The sequence below is a fragment of the Diceros bicornis genome, chromosome 15 (genome assembly GCF_020826845.1).
Source record: "Diceros bicornis minor isolate mBicDic1 chromosome 15, mDicBic1.mat.cur, whole genome shotgun sequence".
Lineage (NCBI taxonomy): Eukaryota > Metazoa > Chordata > Mammalia > Perissodactyla > Rhinocerotidae > Diceros > Diceros bicornis.
In genome coordinates this window covers 14,881,921-14,901,163 of record NC_080754.1, presented here as the reverse complement: position 1 = coordinate 14,901,163, position 19,243 = coordinate 14,881,921, and the positions used below count along the sequence as shown (strand labels likewise).

The window sequence follows — 19,243 nt, the reverse complement described above, 5'->3', positions numbered from 1 at the left end:
GTTAAACTATTGTCGTAATCACACCAATACATTATTTGCCTTTTTCACTTTCATTATCTCACAGGTATGCTGCGGAGTTTTCCAGAAGTTACATGATGTGTGATGTTGACATCACTCTGATGACTAAGAGAATGCATGCTTATATACTTTTGCTTTTAAAATTTATCAGTTTTAATTTCAATATGGTAAATATCAACAGACATAATTCACTTTACAAGAAAGCTCTTTCGGGTCCTTAATAATATTTTTAAGTGTGCAAAGGGGTCCTGAGACCTAAGTGTTTGAGAACTGCTGCTTTAAGTTATCATGTCTGAACTGGCAGCTGAGACACCAGAAATACAGAAAAACAAAAAGCAGAGAGGTAATTGCTACTAAATTCAAAACTGTGTAAGCTGAGTAGTTTGCAATGGTTGATATCTAAAAGCAAAATCAAAAGACCACATGGAAGGAAGTGCTCCAAAATTGACCGGGGTGTGTCAGAAGGACATGTCACGTCAAAAGGACACAGGCATCAACATGAAGGAGCTCCCAATGGCTAGATCAGGGACATCTGATTTGTGACTTTGTGATGAATCAGAAATGTCAACCGCATCGTTTAGTGGGAGAGAGAGAGGGGAGGGGAGAGTTTCATATACAGGGGGAAAATACAGCAATCAACACCCGCAGTTTTCAAGAGAATATCAGGAGCCAAATGTTTAGAGTCGACACTTTTAATTATTCAGAATCTTAATACAAATATAAGAAGTACCACAAAATTAAATAACACATGAAAAGCTTACTAAATATATAAATATGCAATTCAACAGTGAACACAACCTAAGTTTTAGTTCCTAGGATAAAAACAAGAAAGCCAAAGATCCTGAAAAAGTCACTAATTGGGTCTTAAGATTATGTAAGAGTTCAAAATTGTTCCACGAGTTAGAACAATATATTTAGAACAAAGGGATTTTTATATCCATTCATGCTTCCTCTGCTATTGTGAGAAGTTAATTCATGGGAAAAGAAGCCAGAGGAGACAAACCATTTGAATTGGGTGACTACTTTTCAGGAATCTCCTAAATACCTGTTTTTATAATATACTTTTATTATATTAGGCTGAATTCAGAATGACTAAAACAGGGCTGGGTCATATTACGGGACAAATGGACAGGAAATGCATGCTTTTTTAAAAATGTGAGCTGTCATCTAAGACTAACAATATCCTGCTATAAAACAGGTAAGTAAAATTAAGGTTGCCAATGTTATTCCACAATAAATTCAGTCCCCTTTTCATTGTGGTAAATGTCACAGAAGTAACATGAAGAATAGCAGTGAAACCAGGATTCTAGAAAGACCAACTGTTAGCAAAGCAGGGAGCAGGTCGTGGACCAGATACCAAATGATGAGAAAACAGACTCAAGGGGCTAGAACAACAAAGGAAGAAGAGATGAACAGCAACAAAAAGGTGAAAGGTTGTCTCAGAACTGTTCTTTGGTCCTTAACCTTTCCGTATTCTTTCTTCTCTCTCTTTTTCACTTCTTTTCCCTTGTTTATTCTTTTTTTCCCCTGGAATTACATCAGTTTTTAGAGCAGAATGGCAAATTATTCGGTCCAACTCCTTAATTTTCAGGATGCAGACATGGAAGTTCATTGAGATAAAATAATTAACATAGGGTTGCCACCATTCAGAGCCAAAGTCAGCCTCTGAGCTGTGGCTCCCGAGTCTACGTCCAGTATTCTTTCCACAGCACAACACTGCATTGCTTCACAAAACCAAGTCCTACAACAGACTTGAGAGGTAAAATGATTTCTTCCTGGAATTCACACAAGCACTGGGTAGCTTACATAACAGTAGAAAGTCTTGAAATTCTTAGGGCTTTTTACTCCCACCTCTTTTGCTCTTTTTGGCCCCTTGGAGAATGACCCTTTTTCTACTGCTTTCCTCCTCCTCAGATTCAAGTAGATCAGGAAATAAGTTTCAGGGTTCTATGTGACTCCTCTAGGGCTCTGGATAAGAAAAGATCAAGAGATTAACATTGAACATCTATAATTTCTATCCTAACAGATTTTAAGAAGATAAATAACAAAAGGGTCAATAAACATAGAACTCTCCTTGTGCAAATTTCATTGGCAAAGATAAGGAAGTAGACATTCCTGACCTAACATGATGTGAGGGGACCGTGACTCTTCTTAAAAATGACATAGGTAATTCTAGGAAATAATGGTTTGCAGAATCCCTTAAGACTAGAAGTAAAAGAGTAAGTTCAAGAATTCCAAATGATCTACAGTAGTCCCCCCTTATCCAGGACCCCCAGTGGATGCCTGAAACCACGGATAGTATATATCATATATATATATATATATATATATATATATATATATATATATACTGTTTTTTCATATACACACACATACCTATGATAAAATTTAATTTATAAATTAGGCACAGTAAGAGATTAACAATAAATAATAATAAAATAGATTATAACAATATACTGTAATAAAAGTGATCTTTTGAATGTGGTCTATCTATCTCTCAAAATATCTTATTATATTGTACCTGCCCTTCTTCTTCTTGTGACGATGCGAGAAGATAAAAACGCCTACATGATGAGATAAAGCAAGGTGAATGACATAGGCATTGCGACATAGGATAAGGCTACTATTGATCTTCTGACAATACATCAGAAGGAAGATCATCTGATTCCGGACCTGGTTGACCATGGGTAACTGACACCACAGAAAGCGAAACTGTGGAATAAGGGGGACTACTGTACGTGTATTTTATTTAAAACCTTGAGCTTTGTTTCCTGTGGATACTAACTTGCTGGACATTGGATCGGTGATGGTCACAAAGTAGACAGGTGGAGGTCCTATCAAGGGCTTTTGGTTTGCTGGCACATAAACTGGGAAGATGTGGGCCTCCCTACAAGTCATGGAGACAGTGAAGTAAAAGCCCTGAGCGACACCTCTCACTCTCTGTGTAATCGTAAATAATTCTTTACCAGAACCTGCAAAGCTCTGCGTGTTTTAACCTTGCCAACATTTCCAGTATCAGCTGTCTGTGGTGAAAGACACAGAACAGCTCAGACAAGAATGCACAGGCTTAAGGGTCTGTTAGCTAGTGCCTTTGTGACCAGATATGTCATGACATTTTGATATCATGGGTGGTAGCTGTACCCATTCAAGAGTAAAATTTTGCTGAAAAATAGTCTTGTAATGCAAGATTTCTCCCAGCAATTCTGACCCACGCAGTTCAATAAAGGTTGCTTTCCTCACATAAAGCATCACATTTCTTCTGCTTGGAACTATGAGGAAAGCGGAGTAAGGGTGAGGGTTGCCACTCAACCAGCCTTCATCTGGAAAGCATAAGTACCATTTTGTAGCAAAGCAAAGATTCTTTTTTTTTTGGAAACGAATATTCTTTGTATTGTCCTTCCAACTAATCACCAATTTCACCTTCACAAATTGTTTATTGAGCACCTGTGTTATTTTTGACATGGTACTAAGCTTAAAATAGGAGGAAGTGGCATGATCCTACCTGGGATACAGCCTTTTACTAACACTGCCTTTGTTACTGTAAAAAAGCCCATTTATAGGTTAGGTTATTGTGGAATGAAGTGAAAGAAATCGAGGTAATTATACAGAGAGACAATGTGGGTGAAAAAAAATACTTTTACATGAAATAGCTAGACACTTGAAGAAAAGTGCCGTTTGGAATATGCATTTCACATGATTGTCTAAATTTTCTATTGTTTTGCAATTCAGACTTGACTCAATCAAACAAAAGAAAACTGCTACTTAAAGATCTCTAAAAATTAAGTGATTGTCTATGATGATCCTACCCAAAGTGAAGTTCTTGTTTCTGAGAAGCATGTAATTATTGGGGAATTGACTAATGGGAAATAAAAGATTATTCTGAACCACAACTTTAACCTCATTGTAGTAGATGTGGAAGGGACAAATCTATGACATCAACTGAGTTTTAATAGAAAGAGCTATTATAGAAGGGTGGAAAATTTCCCCAGGAAATTTTAATTTTTTTCTCACTTTCTATGTCAGTAACAAAGCACTAGATTCACAAAAAAAAGAATGTTCTTTGAAAATCTGTTACTCTATTATCTTATTGGTGTAGTCTGATGGGGAGTAACTGTGATGATCTCATCAGGAATGGTGTCATGAGACATTGCCTCTAACTCACCATACCTTCCTCCAGAGCACAGCTTTACAGTTGGAATAACCAGCATCCTACTCTCTGGCATTATACAGCATCACAAGAAAAGTAAAGGGAGTCTAACTTCTCTATAAAAATAACATCAGTCATTAGAGATTACTCCTTTGTCCAAAAACTATAAATTTGCAATGCATAAATGGTTTTGATCCAAAATAAACTTTTTTTGTCATTATCTAACAAAGAGTTGAACTTAACAGACTTTCCTTACTTATCAGATTTGTCTTACTAGCAGGCAGCTCCACGGAGATAATCTTTGTCTACTCATATTTAATAAGTTCAAGAACTAATTCACTCCCCTTCACACACATATGCGTGTGCACGCGCGCGCACGCGCATACACACACACGCGCGCGCGCACACACACACACATACATTCAGTTCTCCTCTCCACTTCCCTATTTCTGTTTACATCCTCATTTCTCAGGTCACCAGGTTCAGAATCGTGGAGCCCTTTTTGACTGATCATGTTTCCCTGTTCATCCAAAAGTTTTATATTTTCAGGAGATGATGGAACGAAAAAGAGAAAAATAAAAAATTTAAAAAAAAAAGAGTAAAAAAAGATGGAAGATAAATATAGTAGGATTATTCACTTTCATTACAAATTGACAATCAGAATTTGTTACTTGAAGAAATTAAAAAAGTCACTATTTTCTGTGATTTTCTTCTGTCTCTTAACTTTTTATTTTGGTCTTAACAAACCAGTATTTCCTCAGCCTTGAGCATTTAAATCTCCAGCATAATAAATACTTGGTCTTACTAGCTATTTAAGTATATGGGACCAAATGGTCTGGCTGTTAAAATTTTGGAAACCAGCCAAAAAATCCAGTCACTCAAAATATGCCACTGAACATTCGGTGTAATTAACTGCATTGGCCATGTCATGAAGACCATCAGTAAATGGCAATACTAATGCTTACAAGATTCAGTAAGTGTTTATTTCATAAATGAGAAAAGGTCTGGGTGCAGACAGAAGCTGACTCTCTTTGCTTCAGGAACTGGATAAGGCATTGAACAATTACATTTCCCAGAAAATCCAAGATACTTAATGAACAAAGGACACGTACTTTGCGAATGGCCCTTACTAGGGGAATTTACATTGGGCTTGAATAGATTGTATCATAAGATTCTTATCCAAGAGGGACTTTTTAAAATTAATTTAAATACTTCATACTTTTCTGCTTGCACTTTCCAAAGCATATGGCAGTAACAGCAAGCACAGACTAAAATCAATGCAACTTTTAAGTCAGGACTCCAGGGCATCATGACTAGAACATTCCAGCAGAGGTCAGAAGACCAGGGTTCTAGTCCTAAACCTGCTGTTAACTAGCTGTGTGACCTTAAGGAAGGACGTCAACTTCTCTCTCTGGGCTTCAGTTCCTTTTCCTAGTTGGAAAAGTGAAATGTTCGGATAAAGTAGACTCAAACAGCCTTCTGCCTTTGACTGTCTGCAGAGCGCTAACGAGTTCTACTGGCTTATGTTTATGTGAAATAAGATAATCTGATCTTCGATCTCTTCTTCCGGACAGAACAAATACCTATATCTACTTTTGTAAAGCAGTCTTTGACACTGAAGATTTGTTGATTTTCTTATAAACATCACAAGAATTAATCTGGTGTTTATATATGGCTTATGGAAAATTAAGGTTCAAAAAACCTAGAACATGAAAGATATCAGTCTATGAGACATAAAATGAAAAAGACAAAAAAGCATTTTAGTGAGAATTTAACAGAAATCTAAAATAACACTCAAAGCCAACATCTTTTTCTTTCCTATCTTTCAGTCGTCTGAGATAGTAAAAACTCCCATCTCACCCCTTCACCCTAGGAAATTCCCACTACACACAACATAAACTGCAGCTTTGCACTAGCTTTTATAAATTATTCATTGTTTTCAGAAACCAAAGAAATTCAGTTCTCTCTCTCTAGCTGACTCCTCTTGTTTTATAGCGTCTCTTGTTTTATAATGTCTCATAATGTTTTAGACTCAGCATTTATGAGGTACTGAATTTACAATAAGAAAAATGGAATTGAAAAAAATCACCTTGAAAATCTATCTTTTCATCCAACCATCCATCCATCCATCCATCCATTCATTATTTTAATCAATGTTTATTGAGCCCCTGGTATACCTAAGACACCGTGATAGATGTTGTAGGGGATAGAGAACAATTTACAGTCTATAAGGGCAGAATGACATGACACAGTTACTGTCAGTATGGATCACCTCTATCTTGCTTATAGTGTTTGAGACATAGTGAGAGTATAACATAGAAAGTATTACTTAATTAGTGATCTTATGGGACAATTTCACAGTCCCTTAAATGGAGTAGCTGGCCTGTGGAATGTAAAAAGAGAAGAGATTGTCCCTTTCATTAATGGCTAGTAAGAACACAATGTGGGTGCCGAGACCCTTCCTCTGGTTTTGCCATCAGATGATTCCATAGCGATCAGATAAACATTCTCCATATTTTCTCTCATCAATCCATATTCTTAATCGACAAAATAATTCGCCTTTAAATGATCTTAGCAAATGAAAAGCAGAAATATCCAGTTTAATGTCCAACTGCCTGCAAATGATGCTGAAGTGTTTTAAAATACCATCAACGTTTATGTATTTTGGAAACAACAAACAAAACACATTTTGCCATCCCCTTATTTACATCTTTAAGTGACCCCAAGTTGTCATTAAAAAAACATTTATTTCCTTCTTTGTTCAACTTCCTGTGATGACTCACCTCGGTCTTGGTTCCGATGACGTTTCCAGTATAATAAAATTGAGATTAAAACCAGTAGAATTACCAGGGAAATGATACTTAACAACAGTGGAACGGAAAACCAAAAACCTATATTGAAGGGAGAAAAAGGAAAAACAAAGAAGATGAAGGCGTTGAGGCCAAAAGTGATAAAGTAACAATAGTTGTGATAAGTTTTCACTTGAGTTAAACTTTCAATGAAAATTATCCTTAAATATATCCATATTGAGGTCTATATTCATGACTTCATATTTTAATAACATTTAGATAATAAACGCTAACATGTGTTATGTGGTTACTATGTAATAAGAGCTTTGAATGTGTTATATCATTTAATCCTCAAAACACCCCAAGAGTTAGGTATTATTACCATCATCTAACAGATTTAAAAAAAAAAAAAAAAAAAAAAACCCTGGGGGTCTGGCCCCATGGCGTAGCAGTTAAGCGCGCGTGCTCTGCTGCTGGCGGCCTGGGTTCGGATCCCGGGTGCGCACTACTTGTCAGGCCATGCTGTGGTGGCATCCCACATGAAGTGGAAGAAGATGGGCACAGATGTTAGCCCAGGGCCAGTCTTCTTCAGTAAAACAAAGAGGATTGGCATGGATGTTAGCTCAGGGCTGATCTTCCTCACAAAAAAGAAAAAAAAAGAAAAAAAAAAAAAAACACCTGAGGCTCAGAGAAGTCAAGTGAGCCTGAAACCAGCCTAGCAAGTAGTAGAACCAAGGGTTCGTCAGAGGTCTGTATGTCTCCAAAGCATACATTCTTTGCCATATTGTCAATGAAAGTAATATGTTTATTGAAAAAGTCTCAGAAGATATAGAGAAATATAAAGGAAAAAGTCATGAATCTCATGATTCCAACTCTAGGGAAAAACTCATCTCAATGTTTTTATTGTATTTCTTCTAATCTGTCTTTGTTATTAAATCTCTTTCCAATAGTCAATAAATGCAACTCAGCCTGAATGTCAGCTCCTCAGTGTCTCCTTATAATTGATACACAGGCAGAAGAGCTCCCTGATTTGGAGTCTCCAGCATCTTCTCCACGCCTCCAGAATGGGATTTGTCACATCCTAATCTAACTGAGCACCTTCAGTCAGGGATCTGTCTAACTTCAGTAGACCTAGGGCTTGACGTAATGCTTTAAGCATGGAAGATTTTTACTAAACGTTCACAGAAAGAACAAACATTATACAAATGATGTAAAAATATTGTAAATAATATGTCAATTTTGGCATTCTTGGAAAGGAAGACATTCCTTTTCAGGGTCTTGTTTCTCAGGGAAATTTACCCTTTGCCTTGACTGAGTCTGAGGTTCTCTTCACATACGTCCAAATCTAACACTACAAACTTTTCGAACAAATTTACCGAAATGTCTACTTTTTGATTAGTCTGTTTTTTCAAAGACCCTAGAAATGACTACAGGAGATGTTCCTTAGAGGCCAGTGCACAATGAGGCATACATGGGAAAGCTTTTCCAGGTTTTATTGTTCAAAATACCCACCACCACACACACAAAAAGAGCAGCAATACCTTTTTTTTGTGTGTGAGGAAGATTAGCCCTGAGCTAACATCTGCCAATCCTCCTCTTTTTTTGCTGAGGAAGACTGGCCCTGGGCTAACATCCACGCCCATCTTCCTCTACTTTATATGGGACGCCGCCACAGCATGGCTTAGCCAAGCGGTGTGTCGGTGTGTGCCCGGGATCCGAACCGGCAAACCCTGGGCCACCACAGCAAAGCACGAGCACTTAACCGGTTGCGCCACCAGGCTGGCCCCAGCAATATCTTTTTAAAAGGCTTATTGCTTACTGCCTGATCCAGAGTTAGTGATTCAAAACTACGTAGAGAAAGAAAACCGGCTGTTATCACTAAAGCGTCTTATCTCTAAAACCACTGCTCCCTGAGTTCTCTCACCTTCTCTCCCCCATAACCCTCACCTCTTGGATCGATGAGGCCCAGAGATAGCAGTTTAGATAGAAACACAAGAGAGCAAAAGGAGTCTTGAACAAGAGGTAGTTTGTTTTATAAGGGGTGAGGAAAATACCCCAGTTTGGTTCCTTTTCTAAAAGCTCTACCGCCCCTTCCCCACAGTGTAGATTATGTAAAGGTTTCATCATAGATGTCACTTCTTCCAGGAAATCTTCCTCATCCCTCAAGACTGAGCTGATGCCCCTCCTCCTCACCCTCAAGCCTCCCATGATGCACTGTCGCTTTCTTACTGAAGCATTGAACACACAGTTTTACAATTGCCCAGCCACTTCAGAGTATTCTCTCGTAGATTAGAAGCTCTCTGAGTGTAGGACTGAGTCTGGCTCACTGTCACATTTCAACTGTAGCAAAGCCTGGCACACAACAGACACTCAGGAAATGTCAGTAGTGTGGAAGAATAAATGAATGGACAGATCTCGGCAAAAGTATTTGGTATGCGGGCAATGTACCACATTTACCAAAGTCAAATTGGTTTTATTGACTTCCTCAACTCTGTTTTTCTTTCTCTACTTAATCCTTTCTCATCCCTATTAGCTCCTTTGCTAAGAGGCTGAGAGGCTCTGCAGAGCATTCCCCTCCTTCCAGGTGTGTGTACACAGGTGCAACCACAGCCCTCTTTACCCACCTTCTCTTACCTTTGTTCACAGTTTGCCTGAAGCTGGTCACATTTCCCAGGTGCCGCACATGGCAGATCACCTCCTTCCCCACCTGACTCTTGGGGTCTTTGACCTGGAGGACGCTGGTGACAGACGTGGTCCCATTGGGGTGTGAGAGAATCTCAGTACTGTTCTCGATCTCTGACCCAGAGATCTTCCAGAAGATCTCAGGGGCTGGGCGGGCATTGGCAGAGCAAGTGATATTTAGGTGGTCTTCAAAGAATTTATAGTGAAGGAATACTGTGGGCTGTACTGGGACAAAAAAAAAATGATGGTCTGCCATCAATTAAGCACCTGGTATGAGGGAAAGATTTTTACAGAAAGACAGTGGGGGCTGGAAAGACAAGGAAGCACATCCAATCCAAACTGGGCCTTCTCAGTTCTCCCTGTGTTTATTTCTCTGACCGGCAGGATAGAGGCTGGCTTAGTACAACCCTGTGACTAGGAAGATGCTGTCTGTAGTCTGTATCTAGGAGAATTAGCTGGATGGACAGAGGGTGTCTTCTCTCCCAAACAGTCCAGAGCCTAATTATTCTGTTCTCCATTTCCATGGGCAATGCAGCATCTCCGCCTCCTTCTGGGTATCCCTCTCAAATAGTTTAACAATAATCACCAATCAGTACCTCCATACAAGTAGCCTGCACTTCTCAGAAGCACCAGTGCAGTTTCAGAACAGATGAACTGCTGCTTAGAGAGTCTTTTTCTGCCTAGAGCTGGACCAGTGAAAGAGATGCATGGAGGAGAGTGGGAAAGTCCTTGTTTGGAATATCTACACAAAATGTAAATTAGGAATTCACGGCCAATAACCAGAAAATCACAGAATGACAGTGGGAAAGACCTTGGAGATTACCTTATGGAGTTAAGAGAACATAACTAGCTTATGAGAAAAGGACATTATTTTTAGGCCAGCTGTACCTTGTTCCCTTTTAAAAGTCCCTTGACTAATGAGCTCATTTTCATTGAAATACGCAGTTTATCTCTGCTGAGCAAATGCGGACTTGCCTTTTGTGTTTGGCTTTGGGGCCTACAACATAATTAAAGTGCAGTGCAAAGTGAAAGCCTAGTCTCTGCTTAGAAGTTCAAGAGGTGGGCGGGTAGCAGTAGGCTGGAGGAAATGAGGCTATAGGACTGTGGCTCTGTTCAAAGAGTGCTCAGATTACTAACGTCAATGAGCACTAGTGGAAGAAAAATAAAAGTGAAGGAAGATGAATATGGTTGACGTGGCCAGACAAGGTGGCAGGGTTCTCTGATGTATCACAGAATGACTTAGATGAAAGCTATAAGGTGTCGTTGGAAAGAGTCAATGTGGAAAAGAACAACAGGATTACTGGCTAGAAGACTCAGAGGAGTCTTGTTTTCAGCCGAAAAATAATACAAAAGATTATGAGTAATACAAATGAGTAAAGGAGGAGGAGAAGAAAGAGAGAAAGATAAGCAAAAAAGAGAAAGAAAAGAAAAAGGAACAGAAATGAGAAAAATGTGACACAAGAAGGAAAAAGAAGAAAAATTAGATAGGAAGGAAGGGAGGGAGGGAGGAAGGAAGGAACGAAGGAAGGAAGGAAGGAAGGAAGGAAGGAAGGAAGGAAGGAAGGAAGATGGAGGAGAGAGAAAGACAGGGAGACAGAGGAAGACAGAGAGACAGAAAGAATGAAAGAAACAGAAATCAAAAAGATAGCCTGAGGTAAGATCCTGCAGAGAAGACTCAATTTAGGCAAAATAAGTGAAAGCAACTTTTTATTTGGTGTTGTCATATCTCCCTTGCATCCTTAACTAACTCTTACCCCATGTCCAACATGCTTGGCATGCTCAAACTCTCACTTTAACGTTTGTAATAACCCTGTCTAAGTTTGTCTTTTCCCTTCTGAAACCATCATCAACCGTGCCGTGCTCCAAAGTCACCCCCTATTCCTACTTCTCAATTCTTGATCTCAGCTACACATCAGCTAAGAGGAAGGGAATCTTGTCAACTAAGTGTCTTGGATTTTAAAAGAATGCTTATTATCCAGTTAAATCCCTAATTGGCATCAGGTATGAAGAGCCTCTGCTGTATGTCCCCTTTTCAATCCCAAGAGAGCTACACAAAGTGAGAGGGACCACCCTAAGTGGCCCCCAGTTAGCCCAATCTGGCTCTATCTTTAGAGCCAAAAATATTAAAGCTGTTAAAGACCTTAGAGATGATCTACTTCACATTTATTGTGCAGATAAATAAACTCTGGTGCAGAGAGTGGACAGGACTCTTCTAGGGTCACAGGATTGCTCATGGCAAAGCCAGATCTGAATCATATCGCTGCTTATGGAGAACTTGTCCTCACCATGGTCCTTAATTTACTCTTGCTCAGGATTCCTCAGAGCAACAATAACTCCAGGCAGAGACTCAGTGTGGCTCCATCAACTATCCATGGTTAGAGTAGACACGAAAGGCTGAGTGTCTACCCACGAATCTTTCTGGGGCTAGAATCCTGAAAAACTAGGTACTACCACTATGTTCCAAACATTCTTGAAAATAACATTTCTAGCCAGAGACAATGTATTCTCAGAGACTCTCACCAGAGAGGGTGAGGCAGGCTACTCCTGAGATCTTCCCGGAACCAAAGGTATTAAAGAGGCAATTGTAACACCCCTCATCCTCCAGGGTGGTATTCCAGAAGGTAATGGTTGAGTTCTGGAGTCCTAGCTGAGTGATGTTTATCTTGTCCTTATAGGCAGGCTGGACCACAACCCCATGGTTCTTGCTGAAGGTGACCATGTTTTCTGGACTCACAGCCTTGATTTTCTGCCATGTCACAATCAAGACTTCCTGGGAAGTTTGCAGGGAGCATCTTAAGGAAGCAGGTGTGTTCAGCAGCTCTCTTTCATCTTGGGTCACGACTTTCATCATGGAATCATAAAAGAACATTTTTATTTTAAAATTCAATACATACACAAATACACATTTTTCTGATTAAAAACAATGCATGTTCAAAGTTAAATATAGAAGAGATAGGGGAAAATGCAAAGAAGAAAACATTTATCTACATTCCTGATGTTGCTAGAGAAATATAAGTTCAAATATGTTTATTCAATCTTTATGAGTAGCAGAGTAGAAAAACAAGAAAGCAAACTTTCAGTGACTAGAAATTGTGTAACAATCCCTGTAAGCTGGAAAGTAGGTGAAATGACGTTGAAGATGAAAACTGCCAGATAGGATAGAAGTATCGCCAAGTACGTTTATGCCCGGAGCAGGAAAGGGTCAATGGGCAACAGGCAGAGTGATTAGTTTAAGTGAAGAAGATGTAGCAGCCCTAAACATTCCACACACATACTCTACAAAGGAAGGGGCAGCAATAGCAGAGCCTGCTTCCAGAAAGCAGTGGTGAATATAGGAATATAAGGTAGAGAGATATACAGGACAATGCTCCAGGAGGCTGATAATACCAGAGAGCATTGACAACCAAGTGACAATCTACACATTCCCCCTACTTTTACTGAATGCAGTGCAGAACATAAGGCATGGCAAAAATTTCTTCCCCCTCAAAGGCTGGCTACTCAAATTGATATGATAGATGATTCAATGGGAAATCTCAATATAATAACAAATAGACAACATTTGAGAAAGCTAACACAATGAAAGAGGAATAATAAACTCTACAAACTCAAGAATTTATACCAAATGAATAAAGAATCATAAATCAATAAACACTTTGACATGAATAAATGTGATATCTTAAGTGTAAAAAGAAGCTAGCATTGTAAATAGCAGAAATTAGAACAGATTGGCTGACTTAACAGAATAGATATCACTGAGGAGTAAATTAGTAAGTAGGAAGACCAGTTCATAGAATTCTTCCAGAATGTAGCACAAACGGATATGGAAGGGATTAAAGAAAAATTCAAAGACCTGGCATGCTTCAACACCAGTCCAACAAGGCTTTTAAAAGGAAAGAAAAGGGAGAATGGAAGACAAAAATACTGTAAGGGACAAAAATGTATATTTCAAAATGACACAAGGAGCAATCTAAAACAAGATATATTAATCATGAACCTTTGTATATCTAACAACATAACTCCAAAATATATAAAAAGCTAATAGAACTACAAAGAAAGTTTATAAACCCACAATCATAGCAAGAGAGTTTTCCATAATTCTCTCAGAATTTTCACTTTCATATATTAAAAAAATAAGTAAAGCAAAAAGGTCAAATACAAAGATATAGAAGCTTTGAAAAACAAATGTTTATATATAAATTATATCTGTATGTGTATATGTGTGTATTTATAAACTTTTACCCAAAAGAGAACATAAAATCTTTTCAAACAACACATGGAATGTTCCCCGAAATTGAACTTGAAATGGGATATTAAAAAGCTGCTACCTTAAGATCTTGAACATTGTCCTCAATGCAATAAAATTAGAAATTTACATACTTCTTTTAACTCTTTAATTATACCAGAAATCATAGTAAGAATTATAAATTGCTATGAATGACAATACAAATATAATATATTAAATTATAGAAGTAGAAATTGTAGAAATTGATAAAGTGGTTCTTGGAAGGAAATATTTAACCTTCACTTCATTTATTAGGAAAGAAGAGAGATCGAAAAATGAATATACACATATATCCAGACATCCCACCCCCCCAAAAAAATAAAAGGAGTTAATAAAGATAAAAGCACAAATTAATGGAATAATACACAAAATGTAGACTTAATCAAAAACTACTTTTTTTTAAGACTAATAATATAGATAAAATGTTGGCTAGCGTAGTTAAAAAAAAAAGAAGGCAGCATAAACAAACAAACAACATCCTCTCAACAACCCCTCAGCAACATCAGGGATGAGAAGATGGGCATAGCAATCGATACAAAGTGGAACCCCTGAGGGTTGCATAAGTCTAGTCTTAGTGAGGCGTGCTGTTGGTAGATGTGAAAAGATCTGGGGGCAATACCTACGGTGGGGCTTGGGGTCTCCTGAAAGTATGTTGAGACTGTGCAGAGCAGAGATTTGAAGAAATTGTTGCTTTTAGAATGGAGAGTAAAAGAAATCAAAGCTAGAGTTTTAGCTTTTGGGGTGATTTTTTTCTCTGACTACGGAAGAAATAATTTAGTGGAAAGTTTACAATTCTTTGCTGCTTATATGGAGTTCCATTTAGATTCCCCCAGTCAGTCGGTAAATCTTGGGTTGTAGATGGTGCAAAGCCTGCCCTTCCTTCACCTGTGAGGGCTGATGTAGAGCAACAGCATTCGGCAGGTGATCAAGTCTGGCAGCAAATTGAGGGGCGGCCTCCCATGCAACAGAGGAGAGAGGTCTGGCACATCGAGGAAATTCAACAGATAAGTGGACAGCACAGGTGAATTTGTGACATAACAGACTATGTGAACCCATGTAACCTCTATATTTCATTACTTTCTATATTTTTCTGTAAAAGAGGAGCACACCCAATTTTAAGGCTTACTAACAGATTACCTTCCCAAAAAGGTTGTTCATTTATCGTCCCCCAAGCATTCCTATATCTTTACAAGCATAGGGAATTATTATTTTAAAAGTTACTTGATTCAATAGGTGAAAAATGATATTTTAATTTAGAAAGAATTTTTTCATGTCTGGTTTTGTCTACAGAAACAGTTTCTAAATATCAGTCTTCTTCGACTTTGGAAACAAAAATGGGGAAAGTAGGAAGAACTACTCCCACTCCGCCAAGCGAATTACATATTTAAATAATTCATGCAGACAAAGGAACTAACACAGCACAAACAACAGTGGCCAAAAGTCTCCATTCCAGAAACTGTTTCCTGGATGCCAAGCAGGGGAACTGAGTATCTTTTACCTTGTGCCCTGCATAGCATCATTGCTGCCAAGAACCAAATCAGTCTGTAGGTAGACAGATGACAGAAGGACCTCCTGAACACCTGAAGACAGAAAGCAAAGTTCAGAAATGGGTGTTTGGATGCAGACAAAGCTAAGGAAGCATCATTCTAATGGCTACTTCAGGGAATGTTGCAGCTAAAGTTTTAACCACCAGAGAACTTTGGTTTTGTGGAAGCAGAACCAGAGACTATAAATGGAAGTAATAACAGAGTGTGCTCAGGATATGGGAAGAGAAAAGCAGCTGTGTGGTTCCTGTGTGATGGCAATGCTCAGCAATTTGAGGTCCTGCTCCTAAAGCCACCATTGAGAAGACAAAGGTCTCAAAGATCACTCGGGAAAGCAAACTGCCATAAATACACACAGAAAACAGAGAGACTGCAAATGTTAGAGAGCATCCATTTCCAAAATAATGCACATCTGTTAATATTAAAAATGTAACGCATGAGTCACCGCTTTTTAGAAACAAGCGACTGCCTTGAAGTTTGCTGAGGTCAATTTTCCTGCAAAATCTGCAAATTTTATATAAATTGTACCCTTTAAAAACCAGTAATGGCTTTATTTTTTTCTTCATTGCTTTATTTTCATGTGTCTGGTCAGAAATCCTTGGCCTTTTTACAAATCACGGTGGTACATAAGGGAGTGTTCTTCTGGCTATCACTTTGCTATAAAATGAGATTAACTTCTCTCTGCCGTAGCCCATGGATCCATTCACTTAATCTATATTTGTGTGTTCATTGTAAGGAGTACAGGCAAGAAATGTAACTTTTCCTTATACTTTTTCTATATTTCTATATTTCTCTATGATAGAGTTTATAAGAAATGTACATTTCTCTGTATTTTTCTTCAACTGAACTTCATATTTTGAACTTCACTTGTATTTCATGTTGCCATTCCAACTAGACGTAGAGACTTCATTTCAGTCAATGTCGCACAGTATCTGTCAGTTCAGCCCACCAACACCTCATGATTGACCCAATCTCTGGCATTGCATCTACTGTCCTGGGGGCTTACCTAATGCCAAGTGGTGGGACAACTGTTATCCTTGGTTATAACCATCTATCCATGCTGGCATTCCCTAAGATGGCTGTGTTCCCCTCAGGTCATCACGGTCATCAGTCTGTTCAATGAAACCTTGTGCTTACAGTGTTCTCTCGATTCTCCCGATTCCGTGCTCCTGGATTCTCCCTGGGCTGGGCGAAGGGAAATTCTACAAGGCTCTCTGTCTAGACTCCCAGGTATCAATTCATCTCTGTTTTACTGTTCCCTTGCCATCATGGGTAGGCTGGCCTCTTCCCTCAGTTCCCCTTAGGAAAGCAAGTCACAGGTGCTCTCTGTTCTCAGATTGTAACACCTACCTGTGACTTCTATTTACCAACCTCCTGAACTCCCCACTCTTGGAGGCCTGGCACAGGGCCTCCTTTTCAGGACACAAACTGGTGTCTGAGCCTAGACATTCATCAGTCTCTTTTTGCTCTCTTAGCCTAGAAAATACTTATTTCTCCTGGGATCAGAAAAGCTGGCTCCTTCATCACCCTGCATTCTTCCCATCAACTCTCTGCGATGAAAGTATGTCTTGGTCTTTCAGCATTTAGGCTTTTAAAACTCAAATTCTTAGGCTCTTGCTATTTCAAAACTTTGGCTTTTGAAACTAAAAAGCTTTCTTTGGCATTCTGATTCCACACCAATTTCTTTTTTTAAATCAACATACCTCTCTGTCACACGGAAACCCAGGTTCTAGCAAAGGCTATAATGAGGAATACAGAATGGTTTGGCTCTCATAACAAAAATCTGTTTTACGACAAGACAGAAAGCAGACACACAGCAAAACACAAAATGTGTAAACAGAGGCCAGCAATGTTTAAGAAACAAAAACAAGTGATTGAGGCAAAGCGAACGAGAAGGAAAGCCTTGCTATTAAATATATACATATTTACTCTGGCTGACTTGAGTTCGAGCTAGCACAGATACTAGATGTGTGAGCTAGGATAAATGATTTTACCTCTCTAAGATGCAGGAAAGATAACAGTACCACCTCTCTGTTAAAGAGACTTAATGAGGTAGTGTATGTAAAGCTCCTAGAATAGCGACTGATACAAATAAGCACTAAATAAATGTTGCTGTTACATCAATGGGTTATTATGAGAATTAAGCATTTAAAGCACTTAATACAGTGTTTAAGATACAGTAAATGCCAATAGGTGCTAGGTAGCTAAAAAAAATCATTAATCAAATCATATATGAGGAGAACAATAATGGAAATGGAGAAGTCCATTTCTAGCCCTTGCCATGGGAGAGCCAGGGTTCACAGAGGCCCAGTCTCACTCGACAGCTACCCCTCTGGCAGCTACATTGCCCCTATACCCACCTCTTCCCCTGAAAGTTTCTAGGTCCAAATCCTGATCCCAACACATGTAGTCACATGGACTTGGAAAAATTAACCTCTTTGCCTGTTTATTTATTTGTAAAATTGGGTAATAATTCCTCCTTTGAAGGATAGTTGTGAAGATTAAGAGCATCTGGCATGCAGTAAACAGCTCACCAGCCACCATTCTCCTTTGTTATGAAAGATATTGAAATAACTGGCTGTGGGGTCTTGCCAATAAACTATACATGAAAAAAAATTACCTTGAGGCACTACTTGTATTTGGAGTTTAATTTTTATTGTTTTTTTTTTTTAATTATACCACGTAAATGAAAACCCTTCCCTGCATTTTTTGTCATGCAAAAAGATCCTGGATAAACAAAATGTCTGTCTCTCTCGGATACCCTGGATTTTAACCCTGTTGTATCCGATCCTTTACGGCTTCCCAAAGCAAAGGCCCAGGGGATGGAGAAAGAGGCCGGAGCATCAAGGTAGGAGCGAGCTCTCCTGGAGAGAGTGAGTCCCAAATTCTGCATCCCCACACCAGCTTTTGGTGCCAACACGGAGCCAATACAGCACCTGCTTTCCCTTTCTTGCGGCGGTTTAAAATAGGATGCGCTTTCCTCACCGGGGAGCTAAAGCCAGTGAGCGCCCCTCCCCGCCCAGTTCCCCGCCGAGGATGACAATGATCTGGGTAAAAGCATCTTCTATTCTATGTACTCTATCTATGCTCGCAGCATCCTTTTCCAGGGCATTGGGACAGAGAACCGGGACGCCACGAACGGCCTGGAGGCCACCCTTTGGAAGGCAAAATCTGCTTCTCAGGGAGGTGAAGCGTTGAGGGGAAATCGCTAGCAGCGACTCCAGCTCCCGAGCCGACTCGGCGAGATGCATCCGGGCTCACTTCTCCCGCCGCCGGCCCAGGGCCCCCGGTGCGACACCGCCCACCCTGAACCCTCCTTCCCACGGCCGGCCCCGCTCACCAGCCTCGCCATCCTCGCTCAGGGCCGCGCCGGTGGCCAGCGTCGGCTGGAAAGCCCGGGGATCTCACGGCGGACCACGCCGTGCGCTTGGAGCTCTGCGGAATGAGGCCGTGCCTGCAGCACCTCGCAAGTAGAGCCGCCCAGCGTCATTCCTCCTCCCCCTCAAGGAGGTCGAGGCGACGTGACCTATCCACACTAGTTGTAGGCAGTTAAAAGCCATCACCTCATTCTTTCCTATTTTTAAAACATTTTTTATCTTTCCGAGTTGGCAGTTTGGGGAAACTGAAGAAGTGTCTGAAATAAATACACTCTTTCCATTTTCACTTTACAAGGATAAACAGAGACCTGAAACGGGGGAGACCGGGAGACAGGAATGCCTTAGTGCTCGGAAGCATGGCAATCTGCACCTTTCAGCAGAGTCGCAAGGAAATGATTTTTGGG

At 39.6% G+C, this 19,243-nt stretch overlaps 1 protein-coding gene across 2 annotated transcripts; it reads right to left on the bottom strand.

Moving 5' to 3' along the window:
* Positions 1-730: 730 nt before the first annotated feature.
* Positions 731-18,901, bottom strand: CD200 (CD200 molecule). Of its 2 annotated transcripts, XM_058555531.1 has the most exons (6): positions 18,803-18,901; positions 15,417-15,498; positions 12,157-12,477; positions 9,589-9,861; positions 6,949-7,056; positions 731-1,986 (listed from the first exon to the last, which is right to left on the bottom strand). In XM_058555531.1, exons 1-6 carry the CDS (start codon positions 18,812-18,814, stop codon positions 1,979-1,981), a joined length of 804 nt encoding a protein of 267 aa, XP_058411514.1. In that variant the 5' UTR covers positions 18,815-18,901; the 3' UTR covers positions 731-1,978. The 2 variants fall into 2 exon arrangements, with proteins under 2 accessions (XP_058411514.1, XP_058411515.1); XM_058555532.1 differs by lacking the exon at positions 15,417-15,498.
* Positions 18,902-19,243: the final 342 nt, after the last annotated feature.

What these genes read in the sequence shown, in the direction of transcription:
- CD200 (XM_058555531.1), bottom strand. An exon ending in GATGCTATGCAGGGCACAAG is followed by an intron (nt 12,478 to 15,416) that starts GTAAAAGATACT and finishes CCATGATGAAAG; the next exon opens with TCGTGACCCAAGATGAAAGA. An exon ending in CAGGCAAACTGTGAACAAAG is followed by an intron (nt 7,057 to 9,588) that starts GTAAGAGAAGGT and finishes CCTTCAATATAG; the next exon opens with GTTTTTGGTTTTCCGTTCCA.